The sequence below is a fragment of the Balaenoptera musculus genome, chromosome 11, assembly GCF_009873245.2.
Source record: "Balaenoptera musculus isolate JJ_BM4_2016_0621 chromosome 11, mBalMus1.pri.v3, whole genome shotgun sequence".
Lineage (NCBI taxonomy): Eukaryota > Metazoa > Chordata > Mammalia > Artiodactyla > Balaenopteridae > Balaenoptera > Balaenoptera musculus.
In genome coordinates, this window is record NC_045795.1 from 21,787,750 (window position 1) to 21,810,421 (window position 22,672).

Genomic DNA, 22,672 nt, shown 5'->3' on the forward strand with positions numbered 1-22,672 from the left:
GTGTGCTGCGCATATGAAGAGTAAATGTTCTTTTTTGGTGAGTTAATTCTTTACTCATCACTCAGTTGAGTAATTCCTTCTAATCCCCCCTGTTCTCCGCTTCCTCAGTAGCATTTTCCTGGCTGTGAACTTTGTTAACTGATATGCTTGATTCATGTTTCATTCTCCCACAAAATGTTCATTCCATTACAAGTTTTGCTTAGCAGGGATTCCCCATTGAGGAAATAATTGAAGAATTAATTGAGGACCATAGAAAAACATTGCCTAATAAATTTAGAGGAGCTGATAAAATTGTCTATAGAGTAATGTACACAAAATTATGGGTTATTTAAGGCATTACTGGGCTGATTTTATCTCTATGCAATTTTTGTCTATTATCTTTTAACTTTAAGAGCAACCATTCTTGTCTAAGGATCCCAGTCTTTGACAAGGAAGAGTATGTATCTCTTAGAGATATGACAAAACTAAAAAGTACACGCTATACAACATTCTCAGTTAGGGCTAAATATTTCTTCTTGAGAAAAGGTAATAAAAATATAGGACTTCCCTGGTGGTCCAGCGGTTAAGACTGCACTTCCCCTGCAGGGGGCAGGGGTTTGATCCCTGGTAGGGGAAGTAAGATCCCGCCCGCATGCCGCGCGCGATGCACAACCCCGCCCCCCAAAAATGTTAGTAACGTGTAGTTTCTACATGTGACTTCCATATTAGACCTTGGGAGGAAAGAAAAAAGAATAATGTATTTCTTCATTTTTTAATTTATTTATTGCCATTTTGGAGTAAGTACTACATTCACATGATTCAAAAACTATAAAAATCTACACACCAAAGTTTTGTCACCAATACTGGCCTTCATGTGTCATTCCAGAAACAAAAAAATGCACGTATAATATTAAGCTCTCCAAGATATATTATTTTTTAATTGAAGTATAGTTGATTTACAATATTGTGTTAATTTCTGCTGTACAGCAAAGTGATTCAGATATATATATATACATACATATATATATACACGCATTCTTTATATATGTATGTTCTTTTCCATTGTGATTTATCACGGGATTTGAAATATAGTTCCCTGTGCTATACAGTAGGACCTTGTTGTCATCCATTCTATATATAATAGTTTGCATCTGTTACCCCCAAACTCCCAATCCTTCCCTCCCCAACCACCCCTCCCCTTGGCAACCACAAGTCTGTTCTCTATGTCTGTGAGCCCATTTCTGTTTCATAGACAAGTTCATTTGTGTCATATTTTAGATTCCATGTATAAGTGATATCATATGGTATTTGTCTTTCTCTTTCTGACTTACTTCACTTAGTATGATAATCTCTAGTTCCATCCATGTTGCTGCAAATGGCATTATTTCATTCTTTTTTATGGCTGAGCAATATTCATTGTGTATATGTACCACATCTTCTTTATCTATTCATCTGTCGATGGACATTTAGGTTGTTTCCATGTCTTGGCTATTGTGAATAGTGCTGCTTTGAACATAGGGATGCATGTAACCAAGATATATTGTTAAATGAAAAAAAGCATAGTGCAAGACAATGTGTATAATGCTACTTATTAAAAAAAGATAAATATATCTATATCTGAATATATACAACATTTTGCATGTGTGTGTCTATAGCTGTAATATAAATGTCTAGAAGGAGATAAGCTGTGTTCTAGGGTGTATTCATTTGTAAGATGTTGCCACATTTCCTCCATAAGGATTGTACTGATTTGCACCCCCAACCAAGTAAGTAGAAAGGAGACCAGACCACACCTGCTTCTGCAGCCCTGTAAGAGGGATTATTATTTCAACTAGCATCGTCACAGATCATCTAAATGGAAGCACAAGCACCCACAGTGGAAGGAAATAGGAATCCTGATTTCTCATAAGCTTGGTGACTTTGGTTTATTACAGACTTTCTGGATAATCAGTGGCAGTTTATAGACTGAACTGATTAAAGATTCAAGATTTAATGGATTTGGGATATTGGTGAGATTGAGCCTCTGTGTGGTTTTAAGGTAGAACTCATTTGATTGTTTTATTAGAATGAAAATTTTAAATGTCTAAATCAGAGATCTGAAATTGGATCACTGTATTCGAGGCATTAGATCATATGCAACTGATGAGATTACTCTAGTTCAGTCGTTCTCTAAAGTGCAGTTCTCCCAAGCAACAGCATTATCATCACTTGGAAACTTGTTAGAAGTACAAACTCCAGGGCTGGGGCCCAACAATTTGTGCTTGAACAAGCTCTTAGGATAATCCTGATTTATGCTAAAGTTTGAAACTCTAGTTTTGTTTTTTTTATTTCAAAACATGGTTAACCTAGTTTCTGTCCATCTCGGTAATATCTTTTCTCCCCAGGATGCACATTTCTCCCATCATTCCAACATCAACATGAGTGTCTATCTTGATTTTTCCCTGCTCTGCCAGGATTAATCATTCTAACCCCTACTCTGCCCACAGAGCTAGGACCCACAGAGCAAGCTAATGTGGTGTAAAGACACCAGCCAGAGACCACCAGGAGCAAACCTGACAAAATCAGTGTAATGAATTAATGCAGCGACAGGATACTCCAAGGTAACCGGGAAATACCTCTCAACAAGAGAAATGAGAGAAACCTCGTTTATTAATAATTGAGTTACTTTAGACGACTCTGAAGAGGCTCTAAGGGGAGCGGGTCTGGGTTGGTGGCTATTTCTGAAGCGGGATTATAAGAAGCGCCGATTAGCTAGGGATTGGGTATTGTCATGAAGAGAGGGCTGTTTTAGCTATCCCAGTAATAGGTGGACGTAGCCGACCGGGTCTGGGGCGTCGTAAGAAGGCAGTTATCACTCAAAGAGGGGGCCGTAGTGGCATTTTACAGCTGCTGCATGATCTTGGGGAAAACATTGTTTCCTGTTTACTTTGCAGCTGGCATTACCTGTATCTGTCCTCCCAGCCCGATAACAGCAGCTTCACTTTTTTCTTTTTCAATTGGAGTAGGTTTTCTTCCTTTTCATCTAGACAGGTTCCTGAGCCTCGGCTTCAAGGAACTACTCCCCGGTTGCTTCGACTTTGGTTGTTCAGGAGACTTTGGAGAGGAAGGAGGCCGAGGTTTCCTCCTTTTCACCCCAATCCAAGGGGCCTAAGAGACGAGGCGCGGGAGAACGGCCCGCAGAGGGAACTTGCGCTCTCGCGTTCTCTGCCTGCTGCTGGGTTTTGAGGCCTTTCCAGGCTAGGGTTGGGGTCGGGGTGGGTGGTGAGGAAGGCAGAACAGAAGGCCAACTCGCGTGAATTATCCAGGCGAATTGCCAGGTCTCCTCCCGCGGACGCCCAGCAGCGAAGAAAGCGCCACCCGCTGGAGGTCGGCGGTAGGGTTGCCGGGTAAAACAGAACTCCCAGTTAATTTGAATTTCAGATAAAGAACGAACAATTTTTTACATACAAATGTGGCAAACCTAGTTGGTGGCTGCGCGTCCGTGAGCGGCCTTCAGGGCAGGGCGGGCGGCAGGGAGGGTTACCTTCCTCGACGATTCAGAGGCCAGAGGGCGTCTCCATCTCAGGAAATGTCACTCTCCCGCCCTTCCCACCGGCTCCCGAGGGTTTGTAAACTTCCAAGAGAAAATGCCCATTTCTGACCTCTCCAGGGCTCAGCCCACTTGGGAATCTCAGAAAGAGGCATTAAATGATGGCTTGAGAACTCCTTCGCTTTGAAATATAACTCTCACTCCTTGAAGCTGAACGAATGTATCATTACGTCGGAAAGGAGTGTTATTCAAAAAAAGGGGAGAAATGAGCTCCTTCAAGTCACTTACCCGAGAGGCAAATGCAAAACTAGACCCAAAGGTCGCATCGAGATATGAACTCCGATCATCAGATTCAAAGCCCATAATGCTAACCGTTACACAGCAGGACAGTTACCGGGCGGTGTTTACGGTGATGTTTAAGTGAAATGAACTAGCGGCCTCGGCTGCGGCGGAACTGGCGGCTCCTGAGCTCCCACTGACCCGGAGGAATCCCTCGGCCTCCGCCTTCCGCTCTCTCAGTCCACTTTTTTGCTCCAAGTCCAATTCTTTGGTTTCTTCATTCTCTTGCACCTCCAGTTCCCACGAGTCTTCAAATACCCTGGCTGGAAGAGCGCGCCGGTCGAAATGGTGTGTTATGCGGCGATGCGGTGCCCCCTCCCGCTCCAGTTTCAATCCTGAGGTTCGCTGTTCTCTCTGGCGTGAGTTCCTGAAACGCTCTCGGTCGCCGGGCACAGCCTGTGGTGGCCGGAATGTTCGTAACCGCAAATGTAGGTAAAACTAAAAGGTACTACCCTAATCAACGCTATGCAGAATAGTTTTAAGAACCTGGTTGCAATGTATATGTATTTCTAGAAAATATAATATACCGAAACAACTTTAGAAGAAATAGAAAATCCGAGCAAATCAGTTACAGTTGAAGACATAAAGTTGTCAACAAACTACCCCCGAAAAAATATCAGACATAAGTTTCACAGGTGAATTTTAATAAACTAGTTACAGAACAGATAATTCTAATGCATTTAAAACTGTTCCAGAATATAGATAAAGGAGAGAATTTTCGGTCTTGGAAGGCGGGGGTGGGGGGGATGTGGGGGGATGGAGAACAGTCCAAATAATGATCTTGAAACCAAAACTGATTACCAATAAGAAAACCACATATTCTTATTCTTATTTATGCTGAATCCTAAATAAGATAGGAGCAGAATCCAGCAGCACGTTAGAGTAAATCATTTACTATGGCAAAATGGAGATGAGCATGAACATTGTTTAAAATTTTCAGAGCTTTAAACACAATTCACCATATTAGCATATCTAAGGAGAAACAGCATATATGCATTTAATAGATGTGGGGATGGCATTTTATTATGTTAACATCCATTTTGATATATTAAAAATTTTAAATAAAAAGAATAGATAGTTCCTTACTTAACGTGATAAACATATCTCACTTACATCAACATCATCCTGCTTTTCAGAGGAAACATTTTATGCCTTCTCTTTGAAGCTAGCAACATGTTAGAAAAATGTCCATTCTCACTGCTATTATTTTATATTGTTCTGGAGGAACTAGACAATGCATTTAACAAGAGAAATAAATGAATTTGAAAGAAAGAGTTAAAGTTATATGAAGGTATCCAAGGATTTGTTTATAAAATTAAATATATTTATAAAAATAAACGAGAAATCAATTGCCTTCACACACACACACACACACACAACATGAAAGACCCCCACTTACAATAGCAACAAAAGAGATAAAACGTTGAGAAATAAACTTTCTTCTGTTTTGTTTATTCATTTGTTTTTTTAAGATTCCACATATAAGTGATAATATTATAAATTTAAATATAATATAATATTCCATTGTGTATATATACCACATCTTCTTTATCCATTCATCTGTTGATTGACACTTAGATTGCTTTCACATCGTGGCTATTATAAATAATGCTGCTATGAACATTGGTGTGCATGTGTATTTTTGAATTAGTGTTTTCATTTTCTTTGGACACATACCCAGGAATGGAATTCCTAGATCATATGGTAGTTCTATTTTTATTTTTTTGAGGAACCTCCATACTGTTTTTCATAGTGGCTGCACCAATGTACATTCCCACCAACAGTGCATGAGGGTTCCCCTTTCTCCACGTCCTCTCCAACATTTGTTATTTACAGACTTTTTGATGATTGTCATTCTGACAGGTGTGAGGTGATATTTCATTGTGGTTTTGATTTGCATTTCTCTGATGATTAGAGATGTTGAGCATATTTTCATGTGCCTGTTGGCTATCTGTATGTCTTCTTTGGAAAAATGTCTATTCTGGTCTTCTGCTCATTTTTAAATCAGGTTGTTTGTTTGTTTTTTGATATTGAGTTGTATGAGCTGTTTATACATTTTGGGTATTAACCCATTATCAGTCATATCATTTGCAAATGCTTTCTCTCATTCAGTATGTTGTCTTTTTGTTTTGTTGAGAAATAAATTTAAGAGCAAATTACAAGATCAATAGTAAGAAAACTTTAAATATTGTTGACTGAATCAAGATATGGAGAAGAAGGCATATCAATTTTCTCTACATGTTAGTCTAGGTGTTTAGTATAATACCAATAAAAATTAACATAGAATTTTGTTTTCAGACTGGATAAACAGCTTCTAAAGTTTATGTGAAAAGTAAACAAGCATTAGTAGTCAGGAAAATTCAGAAAAGAATAGCAAAAAAGACACAGACCTTTTGGGTTTTAAAACATATTACAAGCTATAATGAATAAAACATTGTAGTATGAACAGGATAGAAAATCCAAGAGTAGGCACAAATATTTAAGAATTTGATAAAAATGGCATTTCAAGTCAGTGGAGAAAAGATAGATTATTCAGTAAATGGTACTGGGACATCTGGGTAGACATCTAAAAAAAGTTAAGTGTAATCCACACCTCACATTTGACAATTGAAGAGTTTCTAGGTGGTTCAAAAATTTAAAAAGGAAAAAAATAAACCCATAAAATTCCTAGAAGAAACCACATGAGAATTTTCCTTTATAGTCTTGGCACAAGGGAGGCCTTTCATGAAATCACAGGAAACATAAAGGATTAGTAAATTTACTTAAAAATTTAAAATTTCTGTGTAACTAAAATGACCATAAACTAGAGTGGAAAAATTCCAAATTACCACAACGGGCTAATTTCCCTAATATAAAATCATCATGCAAATCAGTATAAAGACCATCACAAAAGGAAAAAGGGAAAGGGTATGAACAAAAACTTCACAGAAAGAAAATGTACATGAATATTAATTTATTCAATTTTGTTCATATTTAAAGAAATGCTAATTAATACTACAATAATATACCATTTTTTCTTATTTTGGCAAAGATCAAAAAGTTTGATGAAGATTGGGGGTGGTATCACTTTCAGATATTATTAGAGAGCTGCAAATTTTCATAACTATTAATACTTTTGAGGGCAATTTAGTAGTCTATATTCATAACTGCATATATTCTTTGACTCAGAAATTCTACATCTCAGAATTTGCCCTAGAGATATACTCATACATGGGTAAGATGATGTATGTATGAAACTATTTAATTTAGTAAGGTTTATAAATAGAAAATAATTGGAAATAACCTAGTTGCTCATCCATAGAGGACTGCCTAAAAAAAAATCTATATCATGAAATATTATACAACTGTCAAAAATAAAGAGGTAAATCTATGTCTATGGCTATGGGAAAAACTCCAAGATATATTATTAAATTAAACAAGCGAAATAGGGAGCTGTATGCATAATATTCTACTATCTGTGTAAAATAATGGAGATAAATTATAAATAAATATTTGCTTCTATATGTATAAAATATGTCTGAAAACCTACAGAAGAAATCAAAGGTTTTGGCTGTTTCTAGGGGATGAAATTAGGTGACCGGGGGGTAGGAGTAGGATGGAAATTTTTATTAAATAGTTCTTAAATTTGAAAATGTTTAAATAGATGGGGAGGGGGAGGGAAAGAGGGAGACTAGTACATATCCAGGATCCCTTATCCACAGTTCCAAACTCTATAAAATTCTGAAAACTCTTTTTTCCCCCATGAATTTGGCACTAAAACTCATCTGAGGCAAATCTCGAAGTGAACTGAACTGGGATTTTTTTTTTTATAGTCTTAAAAAATCTGAATTCTGAAACACAGTTACTCCCAAAGGTTTATGTGTAACGAACACCATATACTCACCTACATTTATAAGTATTCATTTTGCCATATTTGCACTCTCTCTCACATACTCTCTGCTGAAGTATTTGATAGCAAATTATAGACATCATGACATACCACCCTTGAATACTTCAGTTCCCATCTCTAAAAAATAAGGACATTTTCCAGGACTTCCCTGGTGGTCCAATGGTTAGGACTCTGTGCTCTCAATGCAGGGGGCACAGGTTGAATCCCTGGTTGGGGAAATAAGACCCCGCATGCCACACAGTGCAGCCAAAAACAATATCTTAAAAAATAAGGACATTTTCCTACAGAACTGCAATACCATTGTCAAGCTCAACAGAAGAGAAAAGCCAAAGGGAGATGTTTCAGTGTATTCCCTTTTGTACTTTTTGTATTTTGAATCTGTGGCTCTATAACTTATTCAATAGATAATACAATTTTAAATTAGAAACAAATTGGATGAGACCTTTAATACATAAAATTGACCAGAAAGCTATGGGATCTGTCAAGGCATCATTAAAGGACAGGAAAGGATTCACAAGTACCCAATTAATACTAGAGATTGAGGGAAAAATCATTTCATTTTAATGCCCAACTAATTTGGGGCTGGTGTGCGTAGAGCTTTCATCAAGTCAGTACAGACAGAAGCAGGGTAGGCACAGAAAGCCAACCCAAATCCAACACAAGTGTCTATTGCTTTGAAGTAAGATTTTGTTCTCTCTGTCATAGAGAGTCCAATGTAGTCAACTTGCCATTAGGTGACTGGCTGTTCCCACTGTGATATTATACCATATCTAGGGTTTCGGATTGGTTGTAGCTCAACAGTGGTGGTGTCTTGATTAGCTTTAGTGAAAGAAAGCCTTTTTTTTTTTTTTTTTTGAGGCTATGCACATCCTTTATCATGGTAGTCATGGTCACCATGTTCAAAAGTTCCTTGAGGGGCTTCCCTGGTGGCGCAGTGGTTGAGAATCTGCCTGCTAATGCAGGAGAAGCGGGTTCGAGCCCTGGTCTGGGAAGATCCCACATGCCGCGGAGCGACTAGACCCGTGAGCCACAACTACTGAGCCTGCGCGTCTGGAGCCTGTGCTCCGCAACAAGAGAGGCCGCGATGGTGAGAGGCCCGCGCACCGCGATGAAGAGTGGCCCCCGCTTGCTGCAACTAGAGAAAGCCCTAGTACAGAAACGAAGACCCAGCATAGCAATCAATCAATCAATCAATAAATCTTTAAAGAAAAAAAAAAAAAAAAAAAAAGTTCCTTGATCAAACACTGAGCTGAAAAAACAGTTGCTGACATCCATAGGGCAGATCAGCTTGCCCACTTGCTTACTGAAACCTCTTACATGGTGGGTTAGTGAAGATTTGTATGGGACACAAATATTTTTACACTTGAAGCTAACCACATACCAGCTAGTTACCTCAATCTCTGTGTTACCAATCCTCCAAAACATTTTCTCCTCCTTCTCTTTTTGAGCTTACGACATAACACACGGTAGAGTCAGTATCCCAATATACCTGTTTCCAGATTCAGGTGACCCTCAATCTTTTTAGTAAGCCATGTAGTCAGCATTTCTTCTTGTCTCTGAGCTAATGGTATTTTAAATATTTTGAGTAGAAAGTCCCAATTCTAAGTTAAAAATAATCCCTTCTGTACCAAGACACTCATCAAGGTACTGCTATAGGGGAATCTTCCTCCAAACAGACAAGTGGGAGCCAGTCTTTCTCTGGACCACAAGGAAGTCCAATGTGCTGTCCACTTGACCCTAGAGTCTAACCGGCCTGAGTCCTATAGTTGACCTACTTAACAAGCACACATAAACCAGTTAAAGAGCCTAATTAACTGTTAGTGAGATATTTGAGAGCATGAAAACTGTGTTTACTTGTCACAGATACGCATCAAAAATGGAAGAGAATAGCACATTTAAAGCCCAAGTGAAGTTGAGCATTTACTCCCATTTTATAGTTTTTAGGAAAGTTGTACTGAGGGCTTTGCAAGTGAGATATGCTGGAGAAAGTGATCAGGATTGGGGGCAAGTTTTCTTCATGCTGGTGCTCTTAATACACAGTTATTGGATATTTGGAAGAAGCTGAAGTAAAGGATGAAACTTGAGTTTATTTAATGACCTCAGATGGCTAGGTTGCGTAAAACAACTAAAGAAATTTACACAGCTACAGTTTTGGAGTTAAAATGCATCATGGAACCTCCATTAACATGCAAGATGCTTTTTTATTACCGTGATAAAATAAATAAACAACGAGGTTCCATTAAGACAAAGCAAAACACAGTTTAATCTATGAAATACCACCATTCTGTTTGGCATAATAAAATTAATGAATGACAAACAGTACTTATAATTATGCTATTTGGTACTAATAAAGATAATTTAATAGGTTTTGGACTGATTTTATATTACTACTAAGAATCCAGACAACTTTGTAGCAAACAAACAAACAAATAAAACCAAAACCAAAACAAACAAACAAAAAAAACAAAAAACAAATCAAAGGAAGGAGGGAAGAAAGGTAGGAAGGAAAGAAGACCTCTATCAATATGTAGGGGCCTGGTCAAATAAATTGCCAGGCATGTACTTGATGTACTATGATTATGCAGCCACTAAATGAGTTAGACCTGCCTGACTGATAAAGATGTCTGGGATACATGACGTGAAAACGTTAAAATAAGTGATGGGGGAAAAGCTAAATGTAAAATAGCTCAATGCCTGTCTATCCATCTATCTATCTAACGTGTGTGAGAGAGAGAGACAGAGACAGAGATGAGAATTATACATGCAAATTCCAAGCCAACGGTGACAGCGGTTATCTCAGGGAAGTGAGGCTTAGGAGGGACAGGATGGGATTTCACCTTTTACTTTATTAATTTTGGCATTGTCTGAGCCTTTTAAAAAGTCATAGGTAATGTATTAATTTTTTAAATGTGTTAAAAATAAGCATTTTCAATAATTAACGGTTTGTGCTTCATCTGTGTTTTCAGTTTAAAACCTATCTGGGGCCCACACACGTAACGAATTCTAATTATGCGATTCACCGTTGAAATCGAACCGGACGCCCAGGAAATTGGCGGCTGGTTCCAGGTGAGGCACGCGCAAGAGGTAGGAAACGAGACACTGAATCCTAGACCGGCCGGAAGTGCCCGTGCGCGGTGGGCCCCGCGGTGGGCTGGCGTCTTCCCCGCAGGGCCATTGTTCCCGGCGCGCTCCTCCCAATGTCGGGGAGGGAGCCCCCAACCTCCTCACCTTTTCCAGGTCCGGTGAGTCGGCCCGGGAACCGGGGTGGGGTGGGTGTGGCTGAGAAAGGGGTGTGGAAAGTGGGCCTCGGCCTCGGGGAGGGCGGAGTGGGGGGAGGGGGCGGTGGTCGTGCCCCGCGATCCTGGAGCCGATCCGTCACCCGGGCTGGGGGGACGTTACGCGGGAGAGGTCTCGGAGAGGGGTCACCGCGGTGAATAATGGCAGCAGGATTAGGACTCAGGGCAGGAAACGCCTGGAGTCTGGGGAAATATCCTCGGGGACAAGGAAGTTAAGGACAAATTTGTAAAGACTTTTTGCAGCCTTCCTCGTGGAGAGCCAGTGTATATACACTCTCACTCTTCGGTTCTAAAAGCGGATGAAGGGGCGTTGAATGGACTGCTTGTCAAGTGCAGAATGTGACATTTTCCGATTCCCTTTCCCTTAGTTCATTGATTCTCAAACCTTGGAGTGCATACAAATCCCTGGGGAGCCTAGAAATTAAAGGTACATAATCAGGCCTCCCTGCTCTTCCCCTCCCACTCCTAAGCCCCGGATTGCGATTCCCTAGCTGTCTGCCACAGGGCCTGTCAAGCTGGAATTCAGCTTCTGGTCTGCACTCCTGACATTTTGGAGACGCTCAGTCCTCCAGGGTCTCAAGCACTGCCTGGATATGAGCACACTTTTCTCTTGGGCTTCTGTGGATTCTTAGGACTGTCCGCAAAAAGAATTTGACCTTAAGAAACTTACTTAACTTCCCCTGGCCCCCATTTCTTATCTAGTGAAATAGTGATTGTAATCAAACCTCAGAGGGTAATTGTGAGGATTAAATATGGCCTTGTATCTGAAAGCATGTTGTAGACTGTTGTGCAGTGTTGGCTGTTACTCTTAGGAAGCAGCAGAGCAGTGTGGAAAGCTCACAGGACTTGCAGTCGACCTAAGCTTTCCTTTCTGTAAATTTAGTAAAAATGAAACCAGCCTTAATGGTTGTTTTGAAGATTAATTTTAAAAACTCAAGTAAAGATTTCAATAAAATTTAGTTCATTTAGTCAAAGACGAGAACAGCAGGGACTTCCCTGGTGGTCCAGTAGGTAAGACTCCACGCTCCCAATCCAAGGGGCCGGGGTTCTATCCCTGTTCAGGCAACTAGATCCCGTGCCGCAAATAAGACCCGGCGCAGCCAAATAAATTAATTAATTTTTAAAAAATTATTTTTAAAGGCAAGAGCAATATTTCCATTTATTCTTTCTCTAATTTGATTTTTATACAGTGAGTCTGAACTTTTTAACCATTCTGAGTGATCTGTATGGCCCTTAATTCCTCCGTGAACTCCGTATGGTATTATTGCTATTTCTTTTTCACATTAAAAAACTGAGATTGAAACAAGATAAGAAATTGGCACAAGGTCGAACAATTAGTAAAAGTTAGAACTGGAATAAAACCTAGGTCTGGGTAACTTGAAAATCTATGCTTTTTGTACATTATGACCTTATATTTTCCACTATTCTCATCTTTGGTCACCAAGTCACTTTACTTTCAGTGAAGAGCTTTAGGTGTATGACAGTTGCTTATATTATCAGTTTTTTTATCATTAACTATTGCCATTTTTCTACCTAAACAATGATTTTTACTGCTTAGGGGGGAACTTCCAAAGGTGTTTCTAAAACATAGCTTCAGCTAGAGGGTGCCTTTTAAGCTGTTCAAGGTCAAAATGAATACAGACTCCAAGGAGGTTATATCCCTGGATGTTCAAGCTCGTGATGTTTGGGAAGAACTGACAGTGAAAGCAGAGGCAGAAAGTCACCTCCAAATGCAGGAATCCGGACTGAAACGCAATAATCCACTGGCAAGGGAGATCTTCCGAAGGCGCTTTCGACAGCTCTGCTACCAAGAGACCCCTGGACCAAGGGAGGCTCTCACCCGACTCCGGGATCTTTGCTACCAGTGGTTGAGGCCGCATGTGAGCACGAAGGAGCAGATTCTGGACCTGCTGGTGCTGGAGCAGTTCCTGTGTATCCTGCCCAAGGAGGTGCAGGGCTGGGTGCAGGAGCAATGTCCAGAGAGTGGGGAAGAGGCAGTGATTTTGCTGGAGGATCTGGAGAGAGAGCTCGATGAACCACAGCACGAGGTAGGAAGGGAGATTCACCAGGGAAAGAGTATATGTAGGTCACCAAGGACCCTTGTGTCCTCTGCTTTGTATCCTTTTGACTTTGCTGATTAAATAAGACCCAGCTTTCTGCTTCTTTCTGGGAAATGTTTCTTTAGACAATTAATTTCTTCAGAAGTCAAATCTTGTCTCTTTATTTCTAGATAGTAGCCTACAGACACCGACGAGAAGTCCTCTCTAAAGAGACAGTGTCTCTAGGAGAGCAGATGTCACTGGGCCTTCAGTCCCAGCCTAAGGAGCCCCAGCTCACATGTGACCCTGCTCAGGAGCCCCACCGTATCGGAAAGACAGGTGAGGGACAGGATTTATCTGGTGTTGAACATATCCCACCTGGTCAAGTACAAACCAACAAAAAACCAGAGCTGGGAAACCAGGGGATCAGAAGACGCTTTACCGGCAATGTTCAGTGCTTCCGAGTGCCTAGTGTGCTTGTCTTTGTCCCGATCCCCTGCATGCAGTCTTCTGCTGGGTACCATCCTGGAAGGTCTCTTGTCTCCTGGCACATGGTACATTAGGAAGACTTTTAGGAAGACATTAGGAATCACTGTGGAGCACAGCTTTAGAGAATGGGCTTCAAGGTTTGACAGACAGGTTCATATCATGGCTTTGCCTCTTGGAAGCTGCTTGTACCTGGGCAGGTTACTTAACCGATTGATCAAGGTTTCTTCATCTGCAAAATGGGGTTAATAATAGTATTGTCTTAGTCTGCTCAGGCTGCTGTAACAGAATATCACAGACTGGGTGGCTTAAACAACAGAAGTTTTTTTTCTCATAGTTCTGGAGGCTAGAAATTGAAGATCAGAGTGCCATCAGAGTTGGTTTCTGGTGAGACCTGTCTTCCTGGATTGTAGAGAGCGACCTTCTTGCTGTGTCCTCACATGGGCATTCCTCTCTGCGTGTGCCTGTGGAGAGAGGGAGAGAGTCAGAGAGTGCTCTGGTAGTTCTTCCTCTTCTTCTAAGGACATCAGTTCTGTTGGATTATGGCCCCACCTTTAATTACCTTAATTATCTCCCTAAAGACCTTATCTCCAAAAACAAGGCTTCAGGGCTTCCCTGGTGGTGCAGTGGTTAAGAATCCTCCTGCCAATGCAGGAGACACGGGTTCGAGCCCCGGTCTGGGAAGATCCCACATGCCGCGGAGCAACTAAGCCCGTGTGCCACAACTACTGAGCCTGCACTCTAGAGCCCGCAAGCCACAACTACTGAGCCCACACACCTAGAGCCCGTGCTCCACAACAAGAGAAGCCACCGCAATGAGAAGCCTGCGCACCGCAACAAAGAGTAGGCCCCGCTCGCCGCAACTAGAGAAACCCGAGTGCAGCATCGAACACCCAATGCAGCCAAAATTAAATAAATAAATAAACAAAAAAGGGCTTCAACATATGAATTTGGGGTGGGGATGACACAGTTCAGTCTATAACAAAGATGTACCTCAGAAGGTTGTTGTGAGCATTGAATACAAACAATTTGTGAAAAACACTTGGCACGCATTATTCTTAATATATAGTAACTGTTCTTATCAGAAATTACCAGTGCCACCCTTGTCAATTTGGGTTTACATTTGCAGTCAGAAGATATGAGATATGCTTACTAGGTGGCAGACTGGATGAGAAAATCCAATGGAATAGACTTTGCCATTTCCTTGTATGCAATCTCCTTAGTGGTGTCAGTACTGGGCACCAGTGGGTATAGTAGTGGGCACTTGGGGCTGAGTCAGCTGCCTTCCCATTCTAGCTCTCCCTGCAGCAGTTGGCTCCAAATTCTGTCTAATTTCCCACACATAACATCACAGCCTCTTTCTGACTTTTTGTTACCCTTCTGGTAACCCATCTACAGCAGAGGTTTCCTGTTTTCATTTTCACATTACCTCCATATGTATCAAAGTCACAGCTTTTCTTGCCGCTCTGCCTCCTGCTTCTATTTATTTCATTTGTCCTACCAATCATACAGTTATCATGGGTTTTGGAACACATCTCTTGATTTAAATTAAAATTATATTGATGAGTAAATTCTGTGCACACTGCAGACCTTCCTCTGACTCCCATGACTTCATCTTATTAAAATTCTTTCTGTTTTCATTTTCCCCCTTTATGAGCATCTTTCCAGTCAGTTCCTTTGCTACTTTCTTCCTCCTCTCCCCATGAACTTGGATTTTTCATTTTCTATCTATTTTCTCCCTTCTTCTACTTTCTAAACTGCACCTAGAACCCTGCTGAGAACACTTCTTCCAGGGTACATCTGAGTACGTCTATTCCCCCATCCATCCATCTAGTCATTCATTCATTCATTCAACAAATATTTATTAAGCATCTACAGTGGCTACAGGAGAGTATCCAGAGGGCACCTACAGATCAGAGAATTCTCCCTATAGGACTATCAATGCAGGTGTGTGTTACACATTTAGGACAAGCTTATTTTGTAAAGCAACATAGTAAGTGTTTGGGATTAAAAGGACCAAATCCAAGTTCCAGCTGTTTTGTTTTTTAGCCAAGCAACATTTAATGTTACTTTATATCACCGAGTTTGAATTTCGTTTAGAATTCATAGTGATAGTAAAAAAAATCCAAATAATGCATAAGTTTACATAGTAAAAAGTAAAAGTTCTCTAAGTCCAACTCCCCAGGAGTAACCACTCTTGTCAAATTGCTGTATATTTTCCAGACTTTTTTCTAAATATAGAGTCTGTCTAGCTATATGTCTGTCTTCCTTTTTATTTTTTTCCTATTTCTTTTTTTTTTCCCCTGGTTCTTTAAAGAAGTGGGATAATAGCATTGGGGGGGTTTGTGGTGAATTCGTTTGATAATGTATGTGAAAGTGCTTTGTAAGTCATGGAAGGCTGTATAAATGATAATTATTAAAAGGTGAGAAATGTCTTCGTTTTTATATTCTACTCAGTTCCTTTGTGCATTTCAGATGTAAATGTGAAGTTTGGGCAGCAGTACTGATCTCACTTGTGGCCCATTTCTTCTCTGCAGGCACATTTCTGTTTTGCAAACCTGTTGTCATCTCCCAGCTAAAAGGAGGAGAAGAACCATGGTCTCACCCCAGAGGAGTCCTAAGAGGTACCTGTTCAGGTGTGTGAGGGACAGTGCAGTTAGATGTGGGAGGAAAAGCCAGATGTTGGCTAAAGGAGGGGTTGGGGGTAATTTTCCTTGGGCTTTTCTGGGTTGCAAGGTGGGAATCACACCTGGGGAACCCTAAGAATTCCACAGCAGCTGCTCTCTAGCATTTAGACAGTTTGGGTCTGTTTGTCTCCATTCTCACCTTCAACTCCTCCAAGCAGAGAGGGTCTAATTGGGTTGGTTGGACACTGTCCAACATGAACCAGTCCTACAGGCAGCCTTTGCCTCAGCGCTGGTCCCTGGGCCAGTCAATTGAGGCCATAGTAGTAGCACTGATTTCAGTCCTTTCTCTTTTATTCATTCAGCAAATATTTATTGAGCAGCCACTATGTGCCAAGCTTGCTTCTCAGGGAATAAACCAGAAAGATCCTGTTTCCGTGGAGATGAGATTGTAGCAAGGGGGAGACAATAAGCATATAAATAAGGAGATGATATGTTAGGAGGTGGCGTTATGGAATGAAGCACAAATAGAACTGCCTAAGGGGGATTATGACTGCTATGGATGGGGCACACAGATTGTAGTTTTAAATAGAAGAATTAAGGTGAGAATTGAGCAAAAACTTGAAGGAAGTGAGAGAGTGAGGCTTGCTGTTATCTGAGGTCTGAGCTTTCCAGAAAGAGAGAGGTGCTAGAGCAAAGGCTTTGTGCTGGGGATGCACCCGGGATGGTTATGGATTAGAAACATAAAATACTGCCTGAAGCACCTAGAATAGGAGAAGCTCAACGCTTGTTCCATAAATGACTGAATGAATGAATGTATACATGAGGTCAGTTTCCTTGGAAAGGGTCACTTGGAGGCTCCCTACCTCACAGAGGGGAGGGAGTTCTCAGGGAAGACTCCAAAGAAGCCACTCTGATCCTGACCCTTCTCTTCCCATGAAGAAGTATAAAAAAAATTCTCTCCAGGCCCCATCCATGTTGGGGTGGACCGAGCTGCATTTCGCCAAAGAGGGCAAACCTCCCTCATTACCTAGAGGAAAGTGTTAACACACTGGCCCTTCTGCTTCTAACCTCCTCCTACTCTATGACATAGAGTGACATCAGGATAGAAGCACCTTGCATTTCTGTGCACATAGTGACCCTGCTGTCACTAGGCTCAGGGAACAAGTGACATTTACCTGGTCTTTTTTGTTTCAGATGGAATGACCAAGACTGAGGACAGAGAGTTGATGCTAAGGAAAGACTGTCCTGAGAGAGTGGAACCACATGGGAAAATGTCTTACGGACAGACCTGGGAGATATCACAGCAGGATCCGCGACACAGAGAAGTTGATGACCGCAAGGGTGGGGTAGAGAGGCACTGGGGAAACCCCTTAGGAGCTGGACCACACAGATGTGAAGAATGTGGGAAGAGCTTTGCTCAGAGCTCAGGTCTCGTTCGACATCAAAGAGTTCACACTGGAGAAAGACCCTACGAATGTAATGAGTGTGGGAAAACCTTCAGTCGGAGTTCGGGTCTTTTTAATCACCGAGGAATCCACAATATTCAGAAACGGTACCACTGTAAGGAGTGTGGGAAGGCCTTCAGTCAGAGTGCCGGTCTCATCCAGCATCAGAGAATCCACAAGGGAGAAAAGCCCTATCAATGCAGCCAGTGCAGCAAGAGCTACGGTCGGCGTTCATTTCTCATCGAGCATCAGAGAAGCCACACAGGGGAACGACCTCACCATTGCAACAAATGTGGGAAAAGCTTTAATCGCCATTGCAACCTTATCCGCCATCAGAAGATCCATGTGGTGGCTGAGCTGGTCTAATCCAAGCTGTGTGCACGTTTTCCAGATCACTGGCCAAGTCGTGCAGGGTAGGTTGAGACTAGAAAACACCTTTCTTCCTGTCTCCACTAAATGTATTTTGGTCTGGGGACATTCAAAGAGGCAGGTTTGGGTTTTTGAAGCTGCTACTTTCCCTTTGGTTCCTTTGCGCCTTCCTGTTTCTTACTACCCCCATCTCTCATATTTATTCTCTTTGAGATGGCTGCTAAACTTTTCTAATAATGTAATAAATGGCACTGCTATAGCGAACATGCCAGGAAGATCTGTATCTGCGTTTAATCCCTAAAGATCACGTAGAGCTCTGCTGATGTTTTACAGTAAATGGGTCTTTGGTGTTCCCCGTGACTCGTACCTGCATAGTAAACACCTTTTGTGCCTACTGCTTCCCTCTGACACCTGCGTGATGCTCCCCTGGGATAGTGACCAGCACTGGCTGGATGCGTCGCTGTTTTTCAGAGTGCTTCCACTTACTTAACCACAGTTGGTCCTCACAACAACCACACAGGGAAATGAGTATTATCATTATCCTGTTTTACAGATGAGGAATTGAAGATTCACAAAACCCAAGCCTTTATCACCAAGGCTTAAACCCTGGACTTCTATTTTTAGTAAATTTAAATTATGGAATAATTTTAGACTTATAACAAAGTTGCAAAGATAGATAGAGTACTCGTATACCATTCACCCAGCTTCCTCTAATGTTAACATCTCACATCGGGTCTTCTTAGTTAAACCCTTGGCTTTTGACTCCAAATTCCAATCTGTTTACAGTGTCATGCTTCATACTGGTATTCTCAGATTTCCTCATTTAAGCTTAGTCACCTGAAATTCCCTTAGTGCTTTCCCATCACATCTTCAGTGTTACAAAAAGTCATCGGTATTCTGAGTACAAGACATCAGAGCGTTGGATCATCATCCATAAGATGCTTTAAAAACTACCGTATTAAATCTCCTGAGTTTTTCCCTTCTGTTGCTTTGCTTAGGTCTGGAGTTGTCTGCTGATGTTCTGATCTGATCTCATGTCCATTGTTTTTTTCACACTTAGGATCCTGGTGAATGCTCCCACTCAGTGTTCTACATACCTTCCCGTATAACTCTGTATTTTCTTTGGAACTGCTATCCTTTATCAGTCCTGACCTTTCCATCTGAAACAATAATCCAGTGAAAAGAAGGGACCTGTTGTAAGGGAGAAAATCTTCCAAATGAAATGCAAGAGTAGGAAGTTTGTGTATATCTGAAAAGTATATGAAGAGGGAATAATATGAGAAGGGCATGAGAAAGATAAAATCTGTGGTGCCAGGGGCCAAAAGAAGAAACAGTGGCCAGAAAGACAGAGAACATGTACGTGGGATGAAGAAAGGAAGGAAAAGTTCAGACAGTGGACATCAGTCGGTAAAAGGACTGAAGATGGGCATAGGAACTTATCCAGAATGGTACAGAATGGTTATGGATGTGTCAAGATTTGACTGTGCAGGGAAAATATGCAACAAACTGTCAACATGGTAACTAGGGTGGATGGGGGATTATACGGCCCTTTCACATTTTGTTACATATCTTTGAACTGTGAATGCGATGATCCTACAGAGGTGGTATGGACCCCCCTTCCCAGTTACTAGGGATGATGCCATGCACACACACAAGAATGTATGAAAAATTTATTACTCTCATCATGGAACTCTCTGGGGATAGCAGGGCAGCACCCAAGCTGGTCCAGAACTGGCTTGAGTAGCATAAGGAGAGTGAGAGCTAGTGGCCCTGGTTTTTATTGTGGTTAGGGGATGGGTCCAGGAAATAGTTCTCATTGCACAAATAGATAAGGGCTTGCATAGCTTGAACTTCCTTCAGGTGCCAAGTGAGGAGGCACTGGGATTTCTTATAAATTCGCCCAGATGTGGGGCAGAAGGGAAGGGGAAGATGGAGGTTGAAAGCTGTCAGTGATCAAACATCAAAAATGGAGTCAAGATTTTTCTTAAATTACAGTTTAAAGAGAATCAATTCAGGAGATGCTTTTATTTACCATGTGATTCTGGTCTCTCTGTCCTTATAAACTAAGGAGTAATTACAAATTTAGCATTCAATCAATTTTTTAAAAAATGTGTGTAACCAGAAAAAACATGTGTTAAAAAACCAAAAATCCATACTTGTCCATTTGACTACCTGAAACTCTCACTTCTGCAGAGTGGCTCACCTCCCACTGAAGTCAGCTGAGGCTTTCTAGAAAAGGTGAGCCCCCAGAGGCAGCCTTTCCCCTCACCAGCCTCTTAAAGGGGATGTGGCTTATGGGACCAGAGGTGAAATTTCAGGGATTCCTGATCTGTTTGGAGACATAACAACTCCTTCTTTCCCACTTCCTTCCCGAGAGGATCAGCTGGGACCTATGAGTAATTAAGAACATTTAGATTCAAACGGGCATTACTATGGTAGTGGTTAATTTTAATACACTGAGGACCCATAGTGTCCATCATATTTTCAAAAGGGTTGGAGAACTAAGTGAAGTTGAGAACCACTTCTGGAGGGGTGGTGGAATGACAAGAAATAGGCGTGGTGGAGCCTATTCAGAAAGAGCCCTGATTCACACACTTTCGTTTTGTATCATACACACACACACACACACACACACACACACACACAGTCCCACATCAACCTTTTCATCTGCTCTCCTGGTTCACCAAGTTCTCTCTCCAGATCCTCCAGCACAGTCACCACCTCCTCTTCACATTCTGGATGACATCCTCACGCTTGGACCAGTTGCTGGTCATCCTACCCTTGAATATTTAACAAGATGATACCCAATGCATCAGAGGCCAATGCTCTGGGGGCACTTTTAAGGTATAGAACTAATGGTTGAACAGAAAGGTATTACTATCAGATGAGCTAGATGAAGGCTGTAACCAGGAGATTCTCTGAAGCTCATATAGCAAGAAGTTAACTCAGAACTCAACTCACAATTTGGGAAATTCTAGATGTCTTCTACATTCTGTTCACCCTTAGGAAACTTTCTTTGACTCATAGAGAAAATGCAGGTATCTAGGGCAGTGTTTCCAGGTTTGCCCAATCCCCTTGGGAGCAAGGAAGAGAAATGGAGAGAGAAGGAATATACTAGACTTCTCTTTGAGATCACATCAAAGGCTGGCTTTCATCACAGCTCATGCTGTAGCCTTTCACAGTGACAGTACCTAACCAAGTGCTTGGTGTCATTTGCCACTTTCCAACTTCCTCCACTTCTATTATTTACTTTCCTGAATCTGTTTCCTTAGGTATGACTGAAATTCCAGTCTTATTCATGGGACTGTGGACTACCCAAGCCAGGAGAGTCACCACTGTTACCTGTACAACAGCTGATGAATAATGTAGGTGAGGGGTACTGTTCATGAGAAATAATATAGGTGGGTAGAAATCTTACTGGATAACTGAAGCTCTGGGTAACAAAGCTTCTAGTGCTAATTTTGCTACTAATTAGATGGGGAACTTGAGCAGTCCCTAAATTTCTCTGTGTTTCAGCACAGAAGTGAATCTTTTAGTTTCTAGGGGGTCTTTAAAAGTGACCATGGGGAGGAGTTAAACTAAAATATTTTTAAAGAGTCTACAAATTAGCCATAATACCTTTAATTTTGTCTGGTAGCAAGGTGACTGTTCCTCAAGAGGTAAAAGCAGTGCAAGAGTTAAAATGTGTCTAGAGTGAGTGCTGGCCTCCTATACCAATATATGTATATATCTTGAGGGAATTAGAATTATTAAAAAAGCATTATGCATGCAAAGCTTTATCACTATAATACTGAAAGGGAATATATATCTAAGGAAAATTCATAAGTAATGCTCCAAATCATGAGATAGATGTGTATGTATAACCAGAGTCTTTGACCCAAGAACAAATACATGCAAAAGGACATCGACAAAGACTGTTGGACATATTTTCTCAGATTTTAGGGGTCTGGGATTTCATTTTACTCTAGTAACAAGCTAATTAACTTAGCCTGTGATTGTTTCATGGAATCTGGCATAAAATACGAGTTCCTGGGTCAGAAACAAAGGATTTTATATGATTCCAAGGAGGCCCAATGCCTTTCACATTTTGCCTTCAGAATTTCATTGTGTTTCGCCAATGCATCGATGCCCGCCCACCTCCCCACCCCCAAATAGCCATACTATTTCAAAGTCCTTGTAATTGTTATTCTTCTCCAATTCTCAAAAACCTTAGGCATGACAGTCCTCCTTGGGCCTTTTGTGCTCCTACATGTCTTGTTGCATGGGTCCAGGATATAAGGTCCTGATCTTTTTTTTACTTTTTTTCTTTTTTTCCCAGCCCATTTCTTATAGATAGCAAGCCTAACACTTGTTATTCATAGATAGCAAACAGCATGAGATCATCGTATTTGCATCAGTTGCCCTTGCCCCCAAGTTCCAAAGAGGTGACATGATGGGCTCAGGTGGATGCTATACACACAACATGCCTATGTTGCATCCAGGGAAGCCTGAATTTAGGAAATCCTCAGCTTTTATAACAAGCAGTAAGTAAGCCTGGTAATTGACCACTGGGATATGTTATCTCATCTTTCAAGATTACCAGCTACGTAAACAATCTTGAGGAATAGACTGGTAAAATGACCAGGGTCTTGTCCTAATTCTGTTTTGTTCTTTTATTCCTTTTTTTAAAACATT

At 41.2% G+C, this 22,672-nt stretch overlaps 1 protein-coding gene across 3 annotated transcripts; it reads left to right on the forward strand.

Annotated features, from left to right (window-relative positions):
* Window positions 1-10,887: 10,887 nt before the first annotated feature.
* ZSCAN9 (zinc finger and SCAN domain containing 9) lies at window positions 10,888-22,672 on the forward strand. Of its 3 annotated transcripts, XM_036869559.1 has the most exons (6): window positions 10,888-10,973; window positions 12,591-13,080; window positions 13,263-13,410; window positions 16,095-16,193; window positions 17,379-18,042; window positions 21,271-22,672. In XM_036869559.1, the coding sequence occupies exons 2-5, from the start codon at window positions 12,664-12,666 to the stop codon at window positions 17,993-17,995; spliced, it is 1,281 nt and encodes a 426-aa protein (XP_036725454.1). In that variant the 5' UTR covers window positions 10,888-10,973; window positions 12,591-12,663; the 3' UTR covers window positions 17,996-18,042; window positions 21,271-22,672. The 3 variants fall into 3 exon arrangements, with proteins under 3 accessions (XP_036725454.1, XP_036725455.1, XP_036725453.1); XM_036869560.1 differs by lacking the exon at window positions 21,271-22,672 and having other exon boundaries at window positions 16,095-16,181; window positions 17,379-18,256; XM_036869558.1 differs by lacking the exons at window positions 10,888-10,973; window positions 21,271-22,672 and having other exon boundaries at window positions 12,585-13,080; window positions 17,379-18,256.